We start from the raw sequence: 14,029 nt of genomic DNA, 5'->3' as shown, positions 1-14,029 counted from the left end.
TGAAGTTTCAATTGTCATTGACGCAACACAGCAGTCAAATGTCGGAGATGTGCAATTGGATCAAATTTGGCTTCCTCGCCCCAATCTCCAGCACTAAATCTCAAACAGTGCGAAAATAAAACTTGATGGAAACGTTCTAGATATTTATTTTAGGAAAGAGATATTAGCAACGTTTTTTAACACCGTGACTTACTTACTTGATGACATGTTTACTGCCTCTGACATGAAGCAAGCAATGAGGTGTACTAAATACGACACGGCAAGTTCTAATGTCGCTTTCCTGTTGTCTGTGTAAATTTATTACTTCACTTTCTTTTCAGTTTTCTTTCTGGACAGATAAATAGTCGCTCTATATTCCAATTACAATTGCCGTTATGTTTTGTTATATCCATATGTTATTCTGGGAATTTAAGCAGGCTGACTAGGTTTACGTCAAATGGTTTAAATTTGCCAATGTTAACGTCCAACGGCCAAATGTTTTGGCCCTTTTACGGCTTATGGTAAACGTCATCGAGACTCAGTCCTCGCCTATTCATTGTGTTGTCTTGTGGGACGGCGTCACGTCGTAAGCAACCATCATGACATACTGAAGTAACAAGAAATAAATATGGAAATATCAATAGCTCGGAATTTGAATGAAAAAAATAAGATAGGCATACAGTTAGTTTAACATAAATCAAAGGGAAACAAATAGTGACCGACTTGGAAATTTTTAGATAGAAAAGAACACAAGTGTTATTGGTTTGGAAAACAAGACCTGTTATAGAAAGTTATTAGTTTAAATTAATGTGTTACACTTTCGATCGCTGTCCACACGTGTTAGAAGAATTCCTCTCTAACACTCGGTTGAATTTCCTTTATTTTCTGGTTGAACTCTGAGTACAATTCTTACTTTCGGGGTGTAGCCCAGTCTGGACCTTATTCACCACAGTTCAGCTTATTCCTTTCGACATAAGTCCACACTGCTCTATTTTGCTATATTCTCTGATTGAAAGATGCTGTGCACCAGCCTATAAAGGCGGCACTAAAGGTGACACTACGAAGCTGTCAATCTTCTTCCATCGTCATCACTCTATCTCAATCAGCGAATCACGTTAAGTTACGTACGACAGACCCTGCATAATTAGTTTGCGTCTTCGAGTTGTTTACGCTGTTACAAAAGCATTTTCTACCTTAAATTTCTTACCTTTATGATTAAGATCGGCCAGAACAGAAGCAAGATTGATAATATAAAAATTCTAATAAACTTAGTAACAGAATTAAAATCATGCTTGAAAAGGTATCTTAAAAGAAAATTGTACTTGAAGGTTGTTACATAACAGCAGAGTAAACACATATTCGAAGAAGAAAGGGCGTACCCAAGGTACCGCCCTTAAGAAAACTACGTGCTATTTACATAAGTTATATAATTACAAATTCAGTGCGGCAGATGAAAGTACTTCACGTTTACACCTTAAATCATCTCTAAGAAAAAGAGGGCAAAAACTAAAAACTATTTTCCTGATCGGGAATTGGACATGGATTTAGCCTAAAAACGAGGGTGTTAAGTGGATAAAAGTATAAAAGGGGGTTATTTCTGGGAAAGTCCTGTACGGGATCAATTTTATAGGGTAGAGTCATTTCTTGGTACTCAATTATTTTTCTCAGCAACATAATGAAAATATACCGGTAACTAGCCGCAAACCGCAGTTTACGCAAAAACATCTGTCTCCATGTCAAATTCACAATCATAATAATGAAATGGTGACCAAACTCTATCTGTTAGATAAGACTGCCAAAAGGAATAAGACATGATCAACTGGCGCATTACAATGTTTACGGAATGGCTCATGCTAATATATTATTTCCCTTTATCTTCACGTTCAAATAAGTCAAAAATCACCCATTATGGAAATTCTTGCTAGATGCCAATTTTGTCTTTTAACACACGGGTGGTCCAGCCAAAAATGATGTTTGGCTTGTGGCGACGTAGAAAAAAGAATTTGAGAACATCTAAACGATTTTTTAAGCACGTGTCCTAAACCCATTTCATGGGCAAAAAATAGAAGAACGATTTTTTTCGACGGGAAGTCGAGAGGAACGCTCATAGCATTCATTTGAGATCATGATCATGAGAAAAGAGGAAATGATCAGGTAGAGCTATTGATTGTTAAACAAATTCTCCTTGTCAGCTCCTTATGAAATGTATAGAGAACAGTATGGAGAATATGCATACTAATGTTAGCGTGTAAACGGGGATAACCGTTTGCAATAAAAGGGCCAAAATAATTTAGCCGTTAGGCGTAAACTTTGTCGTAAAATAGTCAGCCTTCAAATTCTTTCTTTAATCGAAACAGGAAGAAATTAGGTGGAAGTTGTCAAATGGCCAAATTTTAATCGTTACCCGTAAAAGTACCCCTCGGGCCATCACCCCATCGGAAAACATCATAAAAACAATGGGTTGAAAATAGCCTGAGGACTGAAGTGGCCTTCATAGGTAAAAATGCATTACCTCATGGATATGTAGTTCGATGAATGATTCATATGATATGCGAATATAACTTTATCAGATTTATCATTGAACTAGCATAAACAGCATTTGTTTCTCTTTTCGCAGAGAAGTTGAGAAGAAGACACTACTATCAGCGAGAAGACAGAACTCACGATGAAGCTTGTTGCTGTTCTTTGCCTTGTTTTGTGTTTGGTTTGTGTCATTGCAGGTATGTGATGCTGCGTGGCATGTCAAGACCATTGATCTTGGCAACGAGGATCGTATGATCAATGAGATCAAATGCCTTTCGATAGTCAAATAGCACGACCCTGACGGCTGCCCCTGTCCCATCTGTAGCCTGTGACCAGAGGTGAAACATCGAGATCAGGGCGAATGAGGTGGAGGATTCGGGGATGCCGCCATACTGATCATAGTCGATCTTCTTGAGAACTGCGGGACCAACATGAGTGGCTACAACGAAGTCTTCCGCGAGTTTCGAGATGGTGGGGGTCAGGGAAATGGGCCGCAGATGCTTACTTGGGTCTTCAACAGGCTTCTGTTTGGGTAGCGGTACAACGTCAGCTACCTTCCACGGCGAGGGCAGCTTTTGCTCTTTATAGCTGGAGTTGAGTATAGCCGTAACGGGTTCAACAAGAACCTCTGCATACTCTCGCAGGAGCCAATTAGGAACACAGTCAGGTCCGGCTGCTTTACGCGGGTTTAATTGCTTCAAAGCAGCCAAGACCGCAGACTCGGATACAGACAACACATAGGGTTCATCCTCGTGGGCTGCGATTGGCATTAATGGCTGAAAGTTTTCCATTTGAGCAAGAAAGGCTGAGTTAATTTTGTTGGCTATTTCAAGTTCGCTCAAATCGCCATCCAAATGTAAGCTGGAAAGAAAAGACTCAGATCTGGAGCAGGGGACCATTCCTGCGACCCGTTTGACAGCGTTCCACCACTGAGAGGGCTTGGTGGACTTGAGATGGTCAACTTTGCTAGCAAAGTACTTGCCACGAAGAGATTTCCGCTCGCGGTTGACGATGTTGCGGTAGCGGCTAAAGGCGTCCTTATCTCCCTTGTTGAACGCTTGCTGGCGCAGCTTGATAAGGTTTTTAAACTCTGCGGTGATCCATGGCGCATCATTAACGTGTGTCTTGAAGTGCTTAACCGGCATGATGTGATCCATACCAATCTGAATTATGTCAACGAACATGCTTAACCTAGCCTCACAGTCATCTCCATTAACTGGAGACCAGTCAATCGACGAGAGATAGCGTCCGAGTTCCAACTTTCTACTTGGTCGTGAGTCTCGCCTTGCCGTGGTTCTCATACTGCAACCGTTGCCCTTGGGTCTCGCTTTGGGTCTCACTAAGACAACATTGTGGTCAGACATGCCAAAGGGGGGAAAGGTTTGCACAGCGTTTGAGTCGTAGAGCTGTGGAAGGTTAGTAAGCAATAAGTCCAAGATTTGGTCACCCCTTGTGGGCTTATCTACTAGTTGCTCCAGCTTGAATTGGGTGGTCAAACGGCGAGTATTTAGGCGGTTGAAATCGCCGCACAACAGGAAACCGCAACTGGAGTACTCTCCTTCCAAAGAAGTGAGGGATGCAGACAGATAGTTCACAAGTGCTGCATCTCTGATGCTGTTGTTGAAGTGTGGATGGTATATGACACCCGCGACGATACAGAGAACTCCGCGTGGAAGTCGGCTGGGTCGTAGCCACGCCCACAGTGCCTCGATGTCAGGATCCGACAGTTTTTCTAGGTGCTTGAATTTGATAGAATTCTCGATGTAGAGGCCAACACCGCCGTGATGGTCTGTGGTGCGGTCACGATGGATAAATGAGTAGCCTGGGATCTGCAGCAGTGAGTCACAGATTGTCTCTCTTAACCACGTCTCGGTAAAGAACCCTAAATTAGGTTTTAGATCCAGGACAACAGAACGAACCTCGTCAATCTTGGGTGCTAGTGACATGGTGTTAGCGAGTAGTGCACTAAGGCCAAACACTGAGTTTTCTTTCCCCTGATTCGATGGAATTATAGGGGCAAAACGTGAAAGGTTTCGCCCGCGCACGCCCGGGGGGCGCTGGGGACCAGAAGGCCGATCCCGCAGGCGATTTCGAGGCTTGATCACCGGAATGGAATCGTTGTTTATTCCAACACGCTGTAAGGTGTCAATCTGAATATTTAATGTGGAAGACGGAGCAGTATGTAAATTACTCTCGCCATTGAGGTTTACCTTTTCGCCAGGGAAGTCGGCTAGAAAACTGCCATAGCTGGACAAGGGCTGTCCCATGGAAGATTCCAGCACCGTACCGGGTCTCGGTAGGACTTGCCTCCTCCTGTTACCACCACGAAGGCCACGACGTGTAGGCTTAACTCTAGATAGACCAAGGGAGGTCAAGCGTTGCCATAAGTCTGGTGCAAGACGGTTGTTAGTTTGGATTGAGGAAGATAAAGACCTTAGAAAGGAGCTCGTATAGATGGCTGCCATACTGGAGAACACTTCTCATACAACAGGGTTCTTTTGCGTAGAAATAATGAGTAAAATCCAAGATTTTCCGGAGATCAGTATTAACACGTGCTACCAGGCGGGCGCTCGTGACATTCTATAAGAATATAAGCTACAAACTAGATAAAATAAAAAAAGGCCGCTTACGTCAGGTTAAGTCGCATTCAGGCTGAGAATCCTACTTAACCTTCTGTGTAGTTTAAAAAATTATCGCTAACACCCAAAATGGTTTTCCTTAATTCTCCTTTCCCCTCTATGGGTTCGTGGTATTGGGAAAAAGTCATACACTTTCGCAGAACAATAAGATAACAACCAGTTACAATGATCTTTTAAAAAACATGACAATAACTGGTTCCTTATTTCCGAAAGATTTTCATCATATGATTTTTAAAATGAACCTTATGGGTGAGCTTCAACTTTAGAAATAAATGAAAGAAACCAACCGCGACGTGACTCAAACGTGCATTTCCTACTATATTTGACTGTGGTGATAATTTTACGCCAATCATTCTTTTTTTTCCCTGGTTGTCAGTCGGCTGTTATGATAAATTTGGCACAGGTTTCACAGTGCTTGATTGTCGGGCAACGGTCTTTAACACAATAATACATCATAATACTGTTGAACCCAGAGTTTGAAATATTTCCTTTTGAAGTTGTCAGAGCAATAATTGTATTCTTATGGTTTTTTTTCTCATGCATTTACCTACATTGACTATCCGATAGCAGTACTTGATCTTAGTATATACCACTCAAGTGAATAGTGATTTTCATGCGCGCTAATTGGCTAGTTCAGAAGCAAACTGCAAGTACTATTCACCTCCACTTCGGTGAATAATTGTACAATATTTTAATTCATCCTCTCCCATTTCATTCTAAGCATCTCCTCTAATACTTCCCAGACCTATTTACTTAACTCTTATCCTTTCACGCACGTTTTGCGTACGGCAAAACTTACACGACAATATAAAAACACCTTAAACGTAGTTCCATATCAAATTCCAGGTTTTTTCAAAGGCGTATGCCATTCACACAAATCGAAATCGCGAGAGTACGGAAAAAAGTTAAAGAGCCCTCGACGCCTACGCACGAACGTGCGTTTCTCGCAAGCTTGTAAATAAATCGTTTTCTTTTCGCACGTTTTCCGCATGGAAAAGCTTTCTCCTCAAACCTCTGGTAATCATCGTGGAATTTCTGAAGGGCTTTTGACCCTTTAACTACCATGAGTGACCAAGATAAAACTTCTCCTAACAATATCAATACAATATCAAGGAAACAGGTAATGGGAATAAAGAAAAATATTTATTAGGGGATTATTAGTTGATCCAACACCAAATTCTCCAAACTAACATCACAAAAACTATGTGGCAGACAGTAAGGAGAATTACTAATGAGAATTTGGGAGTTTACAGGTTAAGACGTTTATGGTAATTTTGGTGCACCTACACCAGTTTACTACTTACGTTTTATTCATATCGTGTCTAAGGGGGGGAATGTAGAAAACTGAAAACTGACCCGAGGGGAGGAGGGAGGGCAAAAGACCATTAAAGGCCCTTGGCGATAAGATATATAACGAACGGTCCTTAACTTTTCCTCTTCCACAGAGCGAAAGAAGACAACAAATTGCTCACAAAATGATGTCAATGGACATATATATATATATATATATATATATATATATATATATATATATAATTTATAACAATTTTAATTTGCTATTCACTGTTTTTTTTTTTCATCTAGGTAAAAAGAGTTCCAGCGATGTGCCTTTACGAAGTATCGTAAACGATGCTTTTAGAGAGTTTTAGATCCCCGTTTGGTGTGATTACCGCAAACACAAAACTAGTTAACAATTGGTGGTCAGAAGTTAAAAGTTTTGAGACTTTAAGTTTTTTAGATCGACGTCGGCCTTCGACTGAAAAAAACAACATGTTCGCCGCCATCTTGAATTACACAAAAAATGGAGGTCCTTCATTTCAAACACAAACTGTGGCTAAAAGATTGGTTTCCCAGCGCTCCAAACGGATTGGTTAGGACAGGAGCCCATTACCCGGAAAAAAATGGTTAACGCTTTTCGCCATTATTGAAATACGTTCGTGCGGTTTGCATGTGTAGCTCTCTTATGATTGGCTATTATGTAAACACCCGCGAAAAAACCCGTGGGAGGTGCTTCTATAAATAAAAAAGATACGGGACAGGGTTGACTCAGAGGGTAAGTATGGAAGATTGAAGCTCCGGATAATGGGCTCCTGGTTATGAAGAAAAGACTTCACCTTACTTATACTTATAGGCCATACGTGAGCACTTTCGAACAGGAATAGAAGAGGCGTTGAGGGAGCTCAAGTACCTGAAACTGCTGTGCCCGAAAATAAAACGTGGACGGCAAACGGCGAACATGACTGCTGGAGTCTGGTCACGTGACCCCTTGACCTTTTCAGTCACACGTATTTAGAAACAAACATGGATCTAAAACTCACCATTCTGTTAACAAACAGGACTAAAATTTTAACCCTAAGAATGACAAACATCTAGTTTCGTCTGACAATTATACTGCTGACTCTTTCATTTGAGATCATGATCATGACAATAGAGGAAATGATCACCTAGAAGCTCTTGATTGCTAAACAAATTCTCCTTGTCAGCTACTCAGGAAATATATAGAGAACAGTATGGAGAATATGCATACTGATGTTTGGGTGTAAAGGGTTATAGACTGCCGAGATATATACAATCGTTCCTGTATTTTCATCCGCAATCTTAACCATCACAATTAAACCGCGTTTTTTTTTTCTATCCTTTAAGCATGCAACGATAAAGAGAAGGCCTCGAAAGATTGCCAAGCTGGGTTCATATGTATTGCTGTTCGCGAGGGGAGAAGAATTCGCCTTGAATGTAGAGATTTGAGGAGGAAAGGAAATAGACCTGGACTATTCCACGCGACGAGTCCCGTAAATCAAAGGAATAAAACCCTGAATTGTTTGAAGACGTATATAATTAAAATGTTTTAGAAAACATGAAGTTTCAATTGTCATTGACGTAACACAGGGGTCAAATGTCGGACATGTGCAATTGGATCAAATTTGGCCCAAAAATTTCAATCTGTGCGAGAATTGAAACGTTCTAGATATTTATTTCAGGGAATAGATATTAGCAACATTTTTTAACACCGTGACTTACTTACTTGATGACCCGTTTACTGCCTCTGACATGAAGCAAGCAATGAGGTGTACTAAATACGACACGGCAAGTCCTAATCTTGCTTTCCTGTTGTCTGTGTGACTTTATTACTTCACTTTCTTTTCAGTTTTATTTCCGAATAGATAAATAGTCGCTCTATATTTCAACTACAATTGCCGTGGCGATTTCTTATATCACTACGTTATTGTGGGACAGTGAGCAAGCTCCATTCCATGCGGGAAAGAGGCTGAACGGTTGTCCCCCCATGCCGTGATGCACAACATCTTGCAATAAAATGTTTTCTAGTGATGCAACGGGCATTTGCTGAGTCAAGCTCTGCGCTGCGTTTGGTACGTTGTTCCCAAACACTGCAAAGCTTCGCACCCCACCTGGAAGCACACAACAGCCAGCGGTCCACATCGAATTTGGAATAGATATCGCTGGACAAACGTTGCGCCTCCCTGCTGGACCCAACTGGGCCACAGGAGGTGCGTTCACTCCTGGAGCGGTGGTTTGAATGTGAAGGAACGAGGCACCTGTCAACAGGTACAAACGTCCGCCATTGCCCGTGCATTGCGGAGCGAACGCTCGTATCCTCGCCTCAAACTGAGCCCATAAGCCGCGGTTGAAGGTACGATATTGGGGTACAGCGTTGGTGTAGACATAAGTGGAACAAGCGCTGTCTCTAGTGCTGGAGTATGTGGCCCCAGGGACGAGGTGACCTTTGTCGATTTGCTGACCCTGAGTTTGATATATTGGAGTGCTTCCATGTGTGCCTATACCTTGAATGTGAGGATACAGTTACTGATTAGGTTAGTTCTCCAACAGACGCCATCATGCAGTCAGAAAGGCAGCACAGACGAACGGACAGATGGAGAAAATACCAACTGACGGACCTAGAGAAGGACTTACAAATAGACCTACCAATAGCGAGACAATCGGGCTGGTAGATGGCCACAAAGACAGACGATTTCGAGTCTCTATTTGTCAGAAGAGTATGGGACGGTCAGGAAACAGTGTAATCAAGTATCGTCAAGGTCTTTCCCGACATACAAAAACCCAACCTCTTCAGAAAGCAGACAGACAGATGGATAAATGGAGAGACAGACAGGCACTCAGACAGCAGACAGACACAGTAGGCAGACACTCGTACAGTACACAGACAGATGGACAAATGGAGAGACAGACAGACGCTCAGACGGCAGACAGACAGACTGACAGGTGGACAGGCAGATAGACACACGTATGGACGACCGGAGGAACGAACAGACATAAAAAGAAAAAAAAAAGCACATTTTTGCGGGAAAATCAGAAAATGAGGTGATACGAGTAGGGGGTCAGGGAGAGAGACCTGCTTACTGAAAAGCCGACCAATATCACCTTTTACATTTAATTTCCGTGTATTTACCTTTTGATCGCCTCCAATGTGGCTGGCGAGCAAGATTATTGGTGTTGAAATTCACGTTTGTTGGTGTCAATACGTAGGCTGAGAACACAGCAATGCCTTGCCTTTCGTCAAACATCGTTGCGTAATAAACTACACCACTAAATTGCTGGCAAATATATTTTATATTCCCTAAATTGTGTCCCGTTCGCAGACCTACGGGTGGGATTCCATTAGCGAAAAATTGAGTGTAGCAAGGCTGGTGAGGATTAGTGAAGACCAAGAGTGGAGCAGGCACTGCTCGAGTCTGCGCATCATCCTCGATAAAGGCTTCGTAAGATCTGTTGTTGGTGCGGTTTGAATAATCATTTCCTATTGAAAGATGAATATTAAGTTACATATGGGTCCGTTATCTTCATGGGTTTATTGCCGTGAAGCGTTTCTATGCTCAAAAGTAATTTTGTTATTTTGTTATATTATTAGCTGTTTATCAAGCAAGTTGTTATTTCGCTAACGCTTAAGTATCTTCGAAGATTGTAGCAGGATGCATTGCTGCATGAAATAAAAAAAATCAATTCTGCGAACAATGGTGTATCTAAACAGGTATTTCTAGGGCGTCCAGCGCGAAGGGAATGAGGGGAATGATTGTCAAGTAACCCACGTTTGAAAGGAAATCAGAGCCCACGAATCTTTGTAGAAAGTGTGCAAGCCTTGACAACCCGCACTAAATTTCGTACATGGGTGTGGATCTCCTTATCTAGTAAGTGTAACATTTTTGTAACCTAAAGTCAGAATGGAAAAGAGTTGATAGATCGTGAAACAGAACGGGTTACGCTGAATTGTCGAGAGTAAAGTCAGAAACGAGCGAAAGTAAACAGTGTAAGATGGTTGACAAAACTGAAAAGAAAAAGCTTTTTCGATCCAATTTAGCGTCAACGTTAATTATGAGAATACAAATTATCAAAGTGGCTTAGCAAGAAAGTCTTTCTGATTGGACAACTCAATTCAAAAAGTGATATGAAATCAGTGTATTGCAGTGAAATGATATCATCATAGTCACGACTTCATTACCCTGATATCTACAATATGTAATGATACTTGTTATTATTATTACGAGGGAGCGTATGTTTTCGCCTTTCATCAAAAGTCAATCAGGTAATTGCGTAATAAGGTGTCTTTTCGTTCTTCTACGAACAAAAGCAGTTCGCTACTAGAGATTTACTTAATATCTGGCAGTTATGAAATAAAAATCAGATCTTGAATGATGGACAATTTTTTTCCATTTTCATAAAATATTAAGTTGTGGTAGGAAATTGTGATACCTCATAGAACCTTATAACATCAAATAATAAAGATGAGAATAATATTGAAAGTTTATAACCGGTAGTATCCCAACCATATTTAACTATAAATTAAAAGTAAAACAAGAGAGTAAATGTCACTGAAATTCAATCAGTGTCCTGGAATAACTCGGCGATGATAGTTACATGTAGATTCAAAGTTTAAGAGATCTTCACAAAGCAAATTTTGCCATGAAACAGCAGCTTCACAAATTTCCTTCCTACAAAAAAAACAAATTTCTCCTCTTACTTTTCTTGTGGCTCTTGTTCAACCTGCATTCAGTGGTTTCCACATTTGATGACACCCAGGCAATAACAATCAGAGACGATAAAACTTTCGTGACAGATTCCTTCATCGTTCGCAAGAATGAGAAATTCTCCAAAACTTTTTCAACAATAAATAGGTAACGAAACCTCCTCGAAACTTAAACAAAACGCCGCGTACGACTAGATTATGAGAAAGGATATCTAGGTTTTCCACCGAAAATGCCAATCCAATGGGACTCGAGTTCACCTAACTCATCTCCTATCGTAATGCTGTAAGCCTCTTGAAACATTACACTTCGATGAATCATTGGCGACAGTCGTCAGGAGAATCTCCTTCAGATGATGAATTTCACCATCAGTAAGAAATTAAACCTTCCTGCTTAAGATTGCAATGTTAAAAAAAATGCTAAATGAAGCTTGGAACTATTGATGAAAATTCTTTTAAAAATTCTCCAAAATGGAATTTTAGCATTGAAAAATCACCGGTGAAACCTTTTAAGAATCCGTCAAAAGTAATCTAGCGAGACATCACTTTTCAAGAACAAGGCTGGTGTCTGTTAAGATACTTTTAATATCTTAGTTATTGGTTTTTGACTTATCGTGAGGTTTGCATAACCAGATATTAATTTTCTTTGTTCCTTTGTGCCTTTTATAAACAAAGATGAGGTTTGTTGCGATCTACATTGCAAATTCATACTTCTTAATACTTTTTATTGTGTTATCATCACTGTACCCTTACATCATAAACAACGCAAAGCTTTGAATAAGTTATGACTATAGTAAACGGCTATCAGGCCATCCAAGTGGTAATTAGGAAAGGGAAGACCTTAAGGTAAAAGGGAGTAGCATATTAAAATTAATATACGTTTATTCTGAGCTGTCGTTCAGCTTCTGTGGTTGCCATATGCAATAAACTTTTCTGCGGCCAAGAAACCCGGTAAATACCCGGAAATTGATTAATATAAAGCAAGTAACAGTGGTATCTAAATTTTTCGAGCAATCGATGCTAAGGATCAAGTAATACAAAAACAGGAGAACGAAACGAAGGCGGACAAATATTCGAAATACACTAAAACCAGCCAATCACAGCGGAGCATAGTGCCCACTTAGTTTAAGGAAACACATAATAAGTCGAACCCATTGCCTGAGGAAGTCTTGTATGCACTTGGGAAGAAACTATAAATTAAGACAAGCAACAAATGCTTTATAATAATTTATTTCACCACGATCGATAGCCGTACTCTTAAATGACTTTCTTTTTTTGTTCTATCCACCCGCTGCTGCTTGAGGAAGCTGTGCAGCATTGTTATTCACGCAGTTTGCAAGTCCTGGAAACAGATTCACTTCAGGTCCACCTAAGCCACTTCGGGTGACATCGGTTGTGAGGATGTTTTGAAGCTGGGCAAGGCTTATCTGACTTATGAAGGGTAGCTGGTTTGCATCGTTATTTCCAATCACCGCAAAACTCTCTGCCTGGCCATTTGGAGCCACGCAACAACCAGCGGTCCACATCGAAATGGGGATAGTAATTGATGGGTAATTTTGGACTGGACCTAGTTGGTTAGGTTGTAGTAGTGTTACTTGCAATTGGTTGTTCTGAACCTGAACGAAAGAAGTGCCAGTTAACAGAAAGAGCACTCTATTGTTCTGCACACAGGTGTTTTGGGCATAAATTCGTATTTTCCTTTCATACTGGGACCACTGACCGCCGTTAAAAGCTCCTACTTGTGGAACGGCGTTTGTGTGTCTGTAGGTTGAGCATAAGCGCTCTTCAGAGCTCGAGTAAGTTTCTGCTGGGACTAAGTGACCCTTTTGAAACGGTTGATTCTGGTAAATGTTGTCGCTGCCTTGCCTCAGTATACCTTAAAGAGTCAAGTTTGATATGTCATTTTATCATACCTAAGTTCGGCTTGCTCCAAAAACATGAGTAAACATTGCACTTATATCTTTTCATGTGATGGTAACAATGTCATCCAGGTAACTGTATTTATCAAAATTACAGTTTTACGTTTCACGAACGAACATTTAAGATCCTCTTATTTTGGCAGATTAAGTGTTTAGAGCTATAACCTTTCAACGTCAAAATGCCAGGGGCACCCTCCCTACTGTCAAGTCAGATATTCACAGATCATCGGCGATAATAGACCGAAGAAGGACGCGGGAGATGGGGGGGGGGGTATTTCCAATCCCTATTCCTCAAAAAATTCAGTGTATTGGATCGTCACAATTTGCAAAAAGAATCCTACACCTTGAGCAATTATTTTTCTCAACGATAGTTCCTTCATCCCTACCTGGTTCTCTCTTCCATCCTCTTGTTCCCCCTGGCGCCTGACCAAAGTTAATTGTTCCTTGATCCAACTTGTACCCGGCATACACCGCAATTCCCTGATTTTCATCGAACATTGTGGCGTAAAAGACATCTTGACTACCTGCTATTTGTCGGCAGATGTATCTTATGGTGTTCAGATTTTTTCGGAGACCTGCTGGAGGTTGGTTATTCACAAAGAATTGTCTGAAGCAAGCCTGGTAAGGATCATGAACAGATCTCCGGAATAATTTGATATGGTTTTCCTCTTGCTCAGTGCTGTTTCTTAGGACTGCACGACCATTGGCACCTGACGAAGTAAAATTGAGACCTGAGAAATCACACTTGTACCAGAGACAACATATTGACAGAACGAAGCTTTATGTCTTACAGAGCAACTCGCACTAATCAAATATCGCCGAATATCGTCGGATGGACCAACAGGACATACAAAAACGAACGTAAGCTGACAGTTTTACAGCTTCAATGTCAAAAAATGCGGATTCTTTTTCGGGAACGATGCTCACTTAAAACTAATTGAACAGAAAAGATTGTCAGCAAATATATCACACAA

The 14,029-nt window shown here is 40.9% G+C and overlaps 2 protein-coding genes across 2 annotated transcripts; both read right to left on the bottom strand.

Moving 5' to 3' along the window:
• Nucleotides 1–8,139: 8,139 nt before the first annotated feature.
• On the bottom strand, nt 8,140–11,363 carry LOC131789920 (endonuclease domain-containing 1 protein-like). The gene is made up of 3 exons (XM_059107108.2): nt 11,134–11,363; nt 9,568–9,915; nt 8,140–8,941 (listed from the first exon to the last, which is right to left on the bottom strand). Exons 1-3 carry the CDS (start codon nt 11,237–11,239, stop codon nt 8,349–8,351), a joined length of 1,047 nt encoding a protein of 348 aa, XP_058963091.1. The 5' UTR covers nt 11,240–11,363; the 3' UTR covers nt 8,140–8,348.
• Nucleotides 11,364–12,416: 1,053 nt separating this feature from the next.
• On the bottom strand, nt 12,417–13,553 carry LOC131789946 (uncharacterized). The gene is made up of 2 exons (XM_059107130.2): nt 13,442–13,553; nt 12,417–13,012 (listed from the first exon to the last, which is right to left on the bottom strand). Exons 1-2 carry the CDS (start codon nt 13,551–13,553, stop codon nt 12,417–12,419), a joined length of 708 nt encoding a protein of 235 aa, XP_058963113.1.
• Nucleotides 13,554–14,029: the final 476 nt, after the last annotated feature.

This window comes from Pocillopora verrucosa, chromosome 11, assembly GCF_036669915.1.
Source record: "Pocillopora verrucosa isolate sample1 chromosome 11, ASM3666991v2, whole genome shotgun sequence".
NCBI lineage: Eukaryota > Metazoa > Cnidaria > Anthozoa > Scleractinia > Pocilloporidae > Pocillopora > Pocillopora verrucosa.
The sequence above is the reverse complement of the archived record's forward strand: the minus strand, read 5'-3'. Positions and strand labels throughout refer to the sequence as shown.